The 13623-nt window shown below is 43.6% G+C and overlaps 1 protein-coding gene across 2 annotated transcripts in view; it reads right to left on the bottom strand.

Annotated features, from left to right (window-relative positions):
- Nucleotides 1-13403, bottom strand: part of STRIP1 (striatin interacting protein 1) — a 652163-nt gene extending 638760 nt beyond the window's left edge. For both annotated transcript variants that reach the window (XM_082245809.1, XM_082245810.1), the window contains exon 1: nucleotides 13217-13403. In XM_082245809.1, the coding sequence (XP_082101935.1) occupies nucleotides 13217-13342 (126 nt within the window). In that variant the 5' untranslated portion in view covers nucleotides 13343-13403. The remainder of the gene's footprint in view (nucleotides 1-13216) is intronic.
- Nucleotides 13404-13623: the final 220 nt, after the last annotated feature.

Genomic DNA, 13623 nt, shown 5'->3' with positions numbered 1-13623 from the left:
GCTCCCTACGGTTTTGGGGGCTATCCCCTGCACTTACTAGATGGTGATCACCTTTTGTTCTCTTATAGCACGTAGGTTTGTCTACATTTCTCATGACTTAATACTAGATGTTTTAATAGCATTGATGGCTGGGTATCCACCTGCTACAGTTGACCTACATTTTTCAACCATTATTTGTTGTTAAATAGCCTTCATTATTGTACCACTTCCATTGTTATTTATCTTTGTTACTCTCTAATAAAAATGTATTGAAACAAAAAGGAGAACTTTACTTTTCAGGAAATAAAGGGACCTTTTTTTTTTTTTTTTTTTTTTTGCAGGTAATAAAATGTGCATTTTTTATAGTAGGAGTCTGTATAGCATTGCACCAGCAATCAGCAGATCACTGATGTCATGCAGGTCTCCTGCACACTATCAGTGTATCCGCTTGACCGCACATCCCGTATGAGGAAGCCAATACTCGCTGACAGGAGGACTCAATGAACTATGGTAGTTCATTAAAGCGGAGATTCCACCCATTGTTTGAAGGTCCAGTTACTCCCATGCCCATCCAGAATGCTGTAATAAAATGGAAATTATTTTTTATTTCTACATCCCTTTTTTTAACTTTTCTTCTGCAGCACTTCTGGCTTTGGCCGCGTAAGCAATTACGTCACTAGGTGATTTGCAAGGGCTCCTGGGATAGCGGCGTCATGTATCCCAGGAGTCCTTGCGAATTGCCTCATGACAAAATCTACTTCCAGACCGGAAATGATGGGAACGGGAGGATCGGGATGTCATGATCGACAGGTTGCTATAGCAATGGGGCAGAAACTTCCGTAGATGCCACAATTGTTATGGCAACCTGTCAGGAAGACAGAGAGCAGCTCAACGTGCAGTGTGATCGGGAGGTACATGCTGGGTAGCCAGCTGCACTGAAACCCATAAACCAAGAGAGATGGGCTTCAGATGACATTGAACCTGTCTGCTTCTGAGATCTGGTTAGTCTTCAATTTTTTTTAAACACAAACTACAGGGACTACACATAGGACATGTTCTAAATGTTGCTAGATATGTTTAAACAAGTACAGAGGAGCGTTTAAAAGAACAAAAATAAATAAAATATTTGGGGGAATGGAACTCTGCTTTAAGAACTACAAGCCAACAGCTGCTAAGGAGAACATCTCCCCGTACTGCTGCCACAGGGAGGGGTGGCAGCAGGCGGCGGTTGCAGCACTGGGAACATGTTACACCCTTAAATCAGGTGGAAAATGTAACATGTTCCCAAAGGTTAACCACTTACCGCAAAGTGACGTAGGGCTACGTCGGCAAACTTTGCGGGGTTATACCGGGATGATGCCTCTAGCTAGAGGCACCATCCCGGTACCGTGGTTTAGAGCCAACGGTCGGCTTTCCGTTGGTAACGGCCGATGCGGACCTGAGCACCCAGCCGGCATGTCCGCCGGCTGGATGGAGTCCCGATCCAAGCCAGAAGCAGCTTAGATCGGGTCTCCGATGACGTAACCCGGAGGCGGCGTCCATGACGTCACTTCCGGGTTACTCTGCTGCAAAAGGCGGCAGATTTAAAAAAAACGGCTGTATGCAAAAATGCCGTTTTGCATACATGAAAGTGTAGTGGAGGGGTCTAGGGTCTTTTAGACCCTCGATCCCTCCATAAAGAGTACCTGTCAATGCATATTGGTGTCATAAGGGATGTTTACATTGCTTGTGACAGCAATAAAAAAGTGATCAGTTTCTTTTTTTTTTTTTTTTTTAAAAAACCTGTAATAGTTAAAAAAATAAATCAGAAAAAAAAAAAAAATTTTAGCCGCCCATGTAACCGTTAGCTCGCACACGAAAAAAAAAAAAAAAAAAACCTATACGGAGATGACTGTTCAAACCACACGTGAGGTATCGCCGCAATCACCAGAGCGTGAGCAATAACAAAAAATAAATAAATAAAAGAAAAAGATCTACACTCTAACTCTAAACTGGTAACCGTTAAATTTTAAAGCATCGCCTATTGAGATTTCTATTGACCGTAGTTTGTCGCTATTCCACAGGTGTGCGCAATTTTAAACCGTAACATGTTGGTTATCTATTTACTCGGCGTGACATCTTTCACACTATACAAAAAAAAAAGAAATGGGCTAACTTTACTGTTAAGTATTTTTTAACCACTTAAGCCCCGGAAGATTTTACCCCCTTCCTGACCAGGGCCTATTTTGCGATTCGGCACTGCGTGACTACCGGACAATTGCTCGGTCGTGCGACGCTGTACATAAACAAACTAATTTGATGTCCTTTTTTTCCCCACAAACAGAGCTTTCTTTTGGTGGTATTTGATCACCTGTGCGATTTTTTGATCATGCGCTATAAACAAAAAAAGAGCGTCAATTTTGCAAAAATAGCAATATTTTTCACATTTTATAATCTGAAATTCCCCAAAAAAAAAAAAATTATAAAAATTAAAAATCTAAATTTTTTAACATTTTCGGTCAATTTGTTTTATGCTACATATGTTTGGTAAAAAAAATTGCAAAAAGCGTATTTTGATTGGTTTGCGCAAAAGTTATCGCTTTTACTAACAAAGGGAAAGATTTGTCATTTTTTTTTTAACGCGTAATGGCGGTGATCTGCGATTTTTTTTTTGCGGTACTGCGACATTGCAGCGGACAGATCGGACCCTTGACTGACATTTTTGACACTTTGGGGGTTACCAGTGACATTACTGCAGCAATCAGTGCTATACATATGCACTGTTACTGCAAAATGACACTGGTAGTGAAGGGGTTAACTTTATTTGAGAGGGAGGGGCTGTGTGTGTCCCTAGGGGCGTGATTCTAATTGTGATTGGCTGTGGCTTGAGCTGTAGAAACAGTGATCAATGGTCCTACATAGTAGAACCGTGTGATCACTGTTTCTACACAGGTAAGAATGACAGGCGGCTTGTTTACACTAGCCGCCTGACTTTCTCCCTCTGCAGCAACGATCGCAGAGTGACCGGCGGACATCGGGTCCGCCGGTCACACGCGCGGGGGGGATTATGGGTCCTCCACGGGGGCGCGCGCTCGCTCACTCCCTAGCGACGTAGATCTACGTCACTCTGCCTGTGAGCGGCTGACTGCCGCAGTAAATATACTGTGAGCAGTCGGCAAGTGGTTAAATGCAGTGAAATGTGATTTTTCGTAATTTTTTCCAAAAAAATTGCGTTTTAAAGACCGCTGCGCAAATACCGCCTGACAAAAAATATTGCAATGACCGACATTTTATTCTCCAGAGTCTTTGCTAAAAAAATATATATAATGTTTGGGGGTTCCAAGTAGTTTTCTAGGAAAAAATACTGATTTTAACTTGTAAACAAAAAAAGTGTCCGAAATAGGGCTGGGGCTTAAGTGGTTAACTTATTCTTTGAAAGGCGAATGTCAAAGCAAGATCATCCGCTTGCCAATATAAATACATTGGTGTCCCTTTTCTTCCCGTTTTTCAAGGGCCTGATTTTCAATTACATGCAAAAACCTTAGCAGGGGTTTCCTGGTGATTAGCTGTGAGAGTCAACCTCATTGATAGCAATGCACACAGGTGATGGCTGCATGAGCGATTACACATGAGCAGCCACAATTAGCTGAGGGAGCTAGTAGCCTGCCATTTCTTTCAATGAGGCCAATATACAGGTCCCTCTCAAAAAATTAGCATATTGTGATAAAAGTTCATTATTTTCTGTAATGTACTGATAAACATTAGACTGTCATATATTTTAGATTCATTACACACAACTGAAGTAGTGCAAGCCCTTTATTGTTTTAATATTGATGATTTTGGCATACAGCTCATGAAAACCCAAAATTCCTAGCTCAAAAAATTAGCATATCATGAAAAGGTTCTCTAAACGAGCTATTAACCTAATCATCTGAATCAACTAATTAACTCTAAACACCTGCAAAAGATTCCTGAGGCTTTTAAAAACTCCCAGCCTGGTTCATTACTCAAAACCGCAATCATGGGTAAGACTGCCGACCTGACTGCTGTCCAGAAGGCCATCATTGACACCCTCAAGCAAGAGGGTAAGACGCAGAAACACATTTCTGAACGAATAGACTGGTCCCAGAGTGCTGTATCAAGGCACCTCAGTGGGAAGTCTGTGGGAAGGAAAAAGTGTGGCAGAAAACGCTGCACAACGAGAAGAGGTGACCGGACCCTGAGGAAGTTTGTGGAGAAGGACCGATTCCAGACCTTGGGGGACCTGCGGAAGCAGTGGACTGAGTCTGGAGTAGAAACATCTAGAGCCACCGTGTACAGGCGTGTGCAGGAAATGGGCTACAAGTGCCGCATTCCCCAGGTCAAGCTGAACCAGAAAAAGCGGCAGAAGCGCCTGACCTGGGCTACAGAGAAGCAGCACTGGACTGTTGCTCAGTGGTCCAAAGTACTTTTTTTGGATGAAAGCAAATTTTGCATGTCATTCGGAAATCAAGGTGCCAGAGTCTGGAGGAAGACTGGGGAGAGGGAAATGCCAAAATGCCAGTGTCAAGTACCCACAGTCAGTGATGGTCTGGGGTGCCATGTCAGCTGCTGGTGTTGGTCCACTGTGTTTTATCAAGGGCAGGGTCAATGCAGCTAGCTATCAGGAGATTTTGGAGCACTTCATGCTTTCATCTGCTGAAAAGCTTTATGGAGATGAAGATTTCATTTTTCAGCACGACCTGGCACCTGCTCACAGTGCCAAAACCACTGGTTAATGGTTTACTGACCATGGTATTACTGTGCTCAATTGGCCTGCCAACTCTCCCGACCTGAACCCCAAAGAGAATCTGTGGGATGTTGTGAAGAGAAAGTTGAGAGACGCAAGACCCAACACTCTGGATGAGCTCAAGGCCGCTATCGAAGCATCCTGGGCCTCCATAACACCTCAGCAGTGCCACAGGCTGATTACCTCCATGCCACGCCGCATTAAAGCAGTCATTTCTACAGAAGGATTCCCGACCAAGTATTGAGTGCATAACTGAACATATTTGAAGGTTGACTTTTTTTCACTTTTCTTTTATTGGTCGGATGACATATGCTAATTTTTTGAGATAGGAATTTTGGGTTTTCATGAGCTGTATGCCAAAATCATCAATATTAAAACAATAAAAGGCTTGCACTACTTCAGTTGTGTGTAATGAATCTAAAATATATGAAAGTCTAATGTTTATCAGTACATTACAGAAAATAATGAACTTTATCACAATATGCTACTTTATCACAATATGCTAATTTTTGGAGAGGGACCTGTAGCCATATAATATAATTGGTATTGGGCCCATTCGCAGGTGTGAACGTTGCAGAAACAGAAAGTGGCTGAAGGAGTCTGGAGAACAGAAGCATAAGCATAATTTATGCCTCGGAAGCAACCTACCTGACCCAGGCATTTCCCCTCTTACCATGCCTCCTACCTGGGAATAATCATTATGGGCTGTTAAGTTTGTATATTTTCCCTCACACCACTTTGCAATTATCCAGAGGATACATATATACACAGCTTGACTAGGAGACTTGATAGGATGAGCATACCTCCAATTTCCTGGTTGGATTTAAAGTGATACCAAAGTCTCTTTTTTTGTTCGTATTAAAAAAATAAACATGTTATACTTACCTGCTCTGTGTAAAGGTTTTGCACAGAGCATCCCAGATCCTCCCCTTCTTGGGAACCCTCCCGTCGAGTGCCCCTGAGCAAGCAGCTTGCTATGGGTGGCACCTGAGCTGAGGGTTCACTGACTGACTGACTGCCATTGGCTCCTGCTGCTGTGTCTCAGCCAATCGAGGAGAACTGGACAGCAGTCTCTCATGCAACATTGATGGATCAAGATGGACTCAGGTAAATATTAGGGGGGCTGAGGAGAGCTGCTGCACACAGAAGGTTTTTTTTATCCTAATATATAGAATGCATTAAAGGAGTTGTAAAGTCAGAAGGTTCATCTTAATGCATTCTATGAAATAAGATATGTGTGCAGCAACCTCCCCAGCACCCCCTAATACTTATCTGAGCCATATCGCTGTCCACGAGTCCCTCGGCTGTCCGGAACTCTGCCTCATAATTGGCTAAGAGACAGTAGTCTCAATTACAGTCAGTTAGCCAATCAGGAGGGCGGACCTCCTTTTACAGATAGCATTGGCAGTAAGGATGGGAAATGTCATTATAATCGAGGACTTTAATTATCCAGATATAGACTGGGCAGAAGGAACCGCACATTCAGCCAAGGCTCGGCAGTTCCTAAATGTGTTGCAGGACAATTTTATGGGTCAGATGGTGAACGCACCGACAAGAAACAATGCGGTACTTGACCTACTGATTACCAACAATACAGACCTGCTCACGGATATAGAAATATGGAGCAACTTAGGAAACAGTGACCATAGGTCAATTAGTTTCAGTATTAATTATAGTAATAGGAAACACAAGGGTAATATAAGGACACTGAATTTCAAAAGAGCCAATTTCCCAAAACTGCGCTCTTTGCTAGAAAATATCGAATGGGATAGAACCCTGGGAACAAAGAACACGGAGGAGAAATGGGAGTGCTTCAAGAGCATACTAAACAAAGGGATTGGCCAGTGCATTCTAAACGGAAATACATTTAAAAGAGCAAAACTAAACCCTGGGTGGCTAAACTCCAACATAAAAATGCATATTAATACTAAAGAAAAGGCCTTCAAAAAATGCAAGGCTGAGGGGTTATTGGCAGCATTCAAGCATTACAAACCGTGTAATAAGAAATGTAAAGGCGAAATCAAGAGCGGAAGAGAGTAAAAAGAACCCCAAGAATCTATTTAAGTATATAAACAGTAAGAAAGCGAGGCCAGAACACATTGGCCCCATGAAAGACAAAGAAAATAAAGAAAATCTGGCCACAAAGGATAGAGAGAAGGCGAAAGTGTTAAATAATTTCTTCTCTTCAGTCTTCACAAAAGAAACGGTGGGGGCTACACTAACCCAGCTTGGAATGCTAAACTAAATAATACACCTCAGGAAGTAGCGCCATGGCTAACAGAAGATAGACTTAGAACTAAACTAGAGAAACTTAACATAAATAAATCACAGGAACCGGATGGCTTGCACCCGAGGGTTCTTAAAGAGCTAAGCCAGGTGATTGCCAGACCATTATTCTTGATCTTTAGGATAGTCTACAGATGGGTATGGTGCCAGCTGACTGGAAAAAAAGCCAACGTGGTACCAATATTTAAAAAAGGGCCGAAATATATCCCGGGTAACTATAGGCCGGTCAGTCTAACATCAGTAGTCTGCAAGATTTTGGAGGAGATGTTAAGGGACCACATACAAGACTTTAGTAATGAAAATGATATTAGTAGTAATCAGCATGGATTCATGAAAAAAAGCGTTCTTGCCAAACCAATCTATTAACCTTCTATGAAGTGAGCTGCCACCTAGATAAAGGTAAGCCTGTGGATGTGGTGTATCTGGACTTTGCAAAGGCCTTTGACACCGTTCCCCACAAGCACCTACTGTACAAACTAAGGAATGTAGGTATGGACCATAGGGTGAGTACCTGGATAGAGAACTGGCTCCAGGGGACAGTCCAGAGGGTGGTGATTAATGGGGAGTACTCAGATTGGGTGGGTGTGGAAAGTGGGGTCCCCCAAGGTTCTGTCCTGGGACCAATCCTGTTTAATTTATTCATAAATGATCTACAGGAGGGGATATCGAGTAAAATCTCAGTATTTGCAGATGGTACTAAACTAAGCATGCCAATATCTTCTATGCAGGATGTGAAAACCTTAAAAGCGGACCTGAACAAAATAACGGGGTGGGCAACTACATGGCAGATGAGGTTTAATGTTGAAAAATGTAAAGTAATGCACTTGGGCATCAGAAACACGAAAGCAAGCTTACTCACTAGAGGAGAAACCTCTGGGTGAATCTAAGATGGAAAAGGACCTGGGGGTACTAGTGGACAACAGGCTTGGCAGTGGCATGCAATGCCAAGCCGCTACAAGCAAAGCCAACAGAATATTGGCATGTATAAAAAAGGGGATTCACTCCAGAAATAAAGAGATTATTCTCCCACTCTACAAGACTCTGGTTCAGCCACATCTGGAGTATGCTGTCCAGTTCTGGGCACCGGTCCTCAGGAAGGATGTGCTGGAACTGGAGAGAGTCCCTAGATGGGCATCGGCTATTAGAAAAGACTACAAGCACTGAACTTTTTCTCTCTGGAGAGAAGAGACGATTGAGGGGGCATATGATAACAATGTACAAATACTGTACTGGCGACCCCAGCATAAAGAACAAACTTTTTAGAGAAAGGGAATACAATAAGACATGTGGCCACTCACTAAAACTAGGGGAAAAATGGTTTAACCTTAAAATACGTAAGGGTTTTTCACTGTCAGAGCAGTAAGGATGTGGAATTTGCTTCCACAGGCAGTTGTATCAGCAGGGAGCATCAATAGTTTCAAAAAAACTATTAGATGGGCACCTTAATACCATAACATACAGGGGTATACAATGTACGGTTAACAGCAAACACGCACGCACATCATAGGTTGAACTGGATGGACAGATATCTTTTTTCAGCCTCACAAACTATGTAACTATGTAAGAGAGAGGGGGGGGGGGGGGGGCTGAATAGCAGCTCCATGTCTGAATGGACACGGGCCGCTGCGGCGCGTCTCAGGGGCCCCCATAGCAAGCTGCTTGCTGTGGGGGCACTCGATAAGAGGGAGGGGTCAGGAGAGCCAAAGAGGGACCCGAGAAGAGGAGGATCTGGGCTGTTCTGTGCAAAACCAACTTCACAGGAGGAGGGAAGTATAAAGTAACAAGACTTTACAATCACTTGAAGATAAAAAAAAAAAAAAAACCTTCTGCCTTCAGAACCACTTTAAGCATTGGTACACTAACAGTTTCCCATGTGAAGGAATATTTTTTTTTCTACTTAACCATACATAAACTACACAAAAAAAAAAAAATAAAAATAAAAAATACAGTGAAGCTTAAAGCGTAACTCCACTTTTGTTGAGAAAAAAAAACATTGCCCTCTGGGTGATCTCTGTACACTGCAGGAATTTTAACCACTTGCCTACTGGGCACATAAACCCCCTTCCTGCCCAGGCTAATTCTCAGCTTTCAGCGCTGTCGCTTTTTGAATGACAATTGTGCGGTCATGCAACATTTTCCCAAATGAAATTTTTTTTCGTTTTTTTTTTTTTTTTTTCCTTTTTCAAACAAATAGAGCTTTCTTTTGGTGCTATTTAATCACTACTGGGGTTTTTACTTTTTGCTGAAAAAAAAAAAAGTTTATAGTTTGTTATAAAATTTTGCAAACAGGTACTTTTTCTCCTTCATTGATGTGCGCTGATAAGCAGCACTGATGGGCCCTGATAAGGCAGCACTGATAGGTGGCGCTGGTGGGCACAGATGCTCCTCTCCTCTGCAGGACCGCAGTCCCTCTCTGACAGCAATGGCGATCTGCTTTTTTTTCTCCTCACGCTCAGAAAAAAAAAAAAAAAAGCTGATCGCCGGCTGCTTTTTACATCACGTGATCAGTTGTCATTGGCTGACAGCTGATCACCTGGTAAGGGGCCGTTACTGGCCCCTTACTCCAATCTGTGATCAGCGAAGTCTCATGGACTCTCTGATCACAGAGCGAGTCATGCATGCTCCGCAGGAAGCACGCAGGCAGCTCATGCATGTCCTCCAGGCAATTAAGGTCCACGCTATAGCCGTCTTTCAGCTATAGCGTGGACAGGAAGAGGTTAAAGAACTCTGTTACAAATTCCTACCTTCTGTTATTCTGAAAAAATTTTCATCTGTGCTGAGTGGGTCAAATGGGAGTGATTTCATAATTACCTATCAGCTGTGGCTCTAATGAGAAAAGCTGATGGGCCTGCATCCCTTCAGACATGTTCCTATTGGGAGTATCTCACCAAAATTGACAGAGGATGCCAGAAATCGGTCTTGTGACTTCTGGGAAAATTGGTGAGCCAATCACACAAGCAGGAAATGTAGTTTCTGGGGTGTGGTCGGTACACATCCAGCTCCAAGTAGCGATATTGCATTGCACTTTCAAAAAAATTACAACAGCTGCAGATTGAAAAGGAAAGGTAATTTTTAATAACATTCAATTACAATATGATTTGTGTTGCAATTGTATACGCTATATTGTTTTTTATTTGCTGTTTTCTTTCCCTCATGAAAGTGGAGTTACCATAACCACTTGCCGACTGCCGCACGACTATTTACGTCGGCAGTCAGCCCCTCACAGGCTGAGTGACGTTCATCTACTTCGCTAGCCTGTGAGGATCTAGGGAGCGAGTGCGCGCTCCCGCGTGGTCACGGAACCCCCCCCCGCGCGATCGATCGGTCGGTGATCGTCGGTGCAGAGGGAGAAAGGCAGGCGGCTGATGTAAAAAAGCCGCCTGTCATTCTCCCCTGTGTAGAAACAGTGATCACACGGTTCTACTATGTAGGACCGTTGATCACTGTTCCTACACCTCAAGCCACAGCCAATCACAGTTAGAATCACGCCCCTAGGGACACACACAACCCCTCCCTCTCAAAAAAAAAAGTTAACCCCTTCACTGCCAGTGTAATTTTACAGTAACAGTGCTTATGTATAGCACTGATTACTGTAGAAATGTCACTGGTAACCACAAAAGTGTCAAAAATGTCAGTCAAGGGTTCGATCTGTCCGCCGCAATGTCGCAGTACCGAGAAAAAAAAAAAAAAAAAAAGAAGAACGCAGATCGCCGCCATTACGCCTTAAAAAAAAAAAAAACAACAAAAATAACAATCTTTCCCTTTGTTAGTAAACGCGATAACTTTTGCGCAAACCGATCAAAATACGCCTTTTGCGATTTTTTTTTACCACACATAGGTAGCATAAAACAAATTGGGCGAAAATGTTAAAAAATTTAAATTTTTACATTTTTTGGGGGGGGGGGGGGGGGAATTTCATATAAAAAAAAAAAATGTGAAAAATATTGCTATTTTTGCAAAATTGACGCTTTTTTTTTTTTATATATCGCATGATAAAAAAAAAAAAAAAAAAAAAAAAAAATCGCACAGGTGATCAAATACCACCAAAAGAAAGTGTTGTTTGTGGGGAAAAAAAGGACGTCAAATTAGTTTAGGTACAGCGTCGCACGACCGCGCAATTGTCCGTTAAAGTCACGCAGTGCTGAATCGCAAAATAGGCCCTGGTCAGGAAGGGGGTAAAATCTTCTGGGGCTTAGTGGTTAAAGCAGTAGTAAACTGCTGTGTTTTTTTTTTTTCCCCAATCTGCAAGGCAATATCATAATGTGCATTGCATACTAGCACAAAATGTGAAACTTACCTGAAAACGAAGTCCTCCAGCATCGTGCTGTCACATCTGACAGTCTTTCTTCGTAGCCTCCGACTGCATGAGTGGCCGGAGCCACGATTATGTCACTCCTGCACATGCGAGCCGCTGCTTACGGGCACAGGGCTCTGAAAGAACAGCCCAAGTGACAATTCATTCAGTGCACATGCGCCAGTGACATCACCAGCTACATGTACAGGAAATATCTCTTAAACAGTGCATGTTTAGAAGATATTTACTGTACCTTAGGTTTACCTCTAGATGTCAGAGATGGGAGTTTACTCCCACTTTAACCACCTCCCACCCGGGCCATTGTAAATATACGGCCAGGTGGGAGTCTCGTCCTTCTGAATGGACGTTCCCGGAACGTCCTTCAGAAGGAGAGAGATCGCGCCGCCGCGGGCACGCGCAGCGGCGCGATCTCGATGTGCCTGTGTCCCTCGGACACAGAGCAACATCATTCGGCAGGAGGGCCCTGTGATTGGCCCTCCTGATCACATGACGGCTGTATCCAATCACAGCCGTCATGTAATGTAAATAGAGCCGTTGTAACGGCTTCGATCCCTTCTCCTCCTGACAGATCCTGTCAGTGAGGAGAAGAGAAGAGGATCGGTGCTGCTGCTGGGGTGATCAGTGAGTATTTCTAATTACTCACTGATCACAGGGGGGGGTCTGTGCTGGTAATCAGATGATTGATTACCAGTACAGCCTTGGGGGGGGGGGGGGGGGGGAGAGGGGTGCCACTAAGCCACCAGGGATGCCCACCATGGCCACCAGGGATGGCAAGCAGGGCTCAGAGAGCCCCCCAGTGCCCTCCCCATCAGTGCTGCCCACCAGTGCCGTTATTGCCATCTATCAGTGTCGCCCACCAGTGCCCATTACTGCCCACCAGTGCCGCCTATCAGTGCCCACCAGTGCCCCCCATCAGTGCCAATCAGTGCCCCCCATCAGTGCCAATCAGTGCCGCCTATCAGTGCCGCCTATCAGTGCCACCTATCAGTGCCACCTATCAGTGCCCATCAGCGCTGCCTATCAGTGCCACATATCAGTGCCACATATCAGTGCTACCTATCAGTGCCCATCAGTGCTGCATATCAGTGCCACCCCATCAGTGTCTCCTCATCAGTGCTCATCAGTGCAGGAAAAAACATATCTATTTACAAAATTTTATAACCTAAACAAAATTTTTTTTTTTTTTTTTTTTTCAAACTTTTCAGTCTTTTTTTATTTGTGCACCAAAAAAGAAAAAACCTGACGGTGATCAAATACCACCAAAAGAAAGCTCTATTTGTGGGGAAAAAAATGACATAAATTTGGTACAGTGTTGCATGACCGCGCAATTGTCATTCAAATTGCAACAGCGCTAAAAGCTGAAAATTAGTCTGGGAAGGAAGGGGGTTTAAGTGCCCAGTATTGAGGTAGTTAAAGTAGTGACCTTTCCTGGTCCACTAACTCCATTTCTTGGGTCTGGAGACCTATATTTTATTTGGGTAGTGTCACACGACAGGGCAATTGTCAGTGCCATATTGCAAAAAATGGCCTGGCCATGAAGGGGTGGGGGGAGGATGTAAATCTTCTGGAGGACAAGTGGTTAAACTTGTAATAGAAACCTGCCTTAGTGATCTCGACAGCGGTAAGTGGAAATATTTCTAGCCCAGCTTTCACAGGCAAGACAATACTATATGTATCTTCACATTCCTTGCAGAACATACCACAACCTCCTGCACACTGAGACTTAGATTTTTTTGCGATAGGACTTGTTGTCAATCAGGAAAACCGTACATGTGATGCCGATAATACAGTCTGGCGATGTGCCTGGATACATCATTCCTCTAACACTTTTTAATTGAACCCCTTAACCGGGTTGATTGAAAGCACGTTGATATTCTGTTCACGCTCACCTCCGAATCTTTCCGCTGGTTGCGGTTATATTCTCTTCCCTTTCCTGGCAGAGGACTTCCAGCCCCGATTCCGCTCGCACCAGTTCTCATTTTGTTGTTGACACACAGAGAACCAGTAGTCTCCATCTTCTATGACGAAAGCGTAGTTAAAGCTCCCGCAGTGACTTGTTGGACTGCAATCGTTTTCTCTATATACTAGACCGCACCTTACAGACGTCACATTCATGCGACTGTGTGCTGGGATTAAAGCGAGAGGGATGTTCTTCTGTCAGATCACCCGCTGCCCAATTAGATTGAGTAACAGCAGTGACGTGCCGACAAAAAAAAAAAAAACATTTCGCATGCGCCATGCAGGTAGCGATAATCTGATAGAACGCCAATGCGGTCATTTTACTACACCCAGCTAT

The sequence above is a fragment of the Pelophylax lessonae genome, assembly GCF_965119305.1.
Source record: "Pelophylax lessonae genome assembly, chromosome: 2".
Classification (NCBI taxonomy): domain Eukaryota; kingdom Metazoa; phylum Chordata; class Amphibia; order Anura; family Ranidae; genus Pelophylax; species Pelophylax lessonae.
This window is presented reverse-complemented; position numbering and strand designations above follow the sequence as displayed.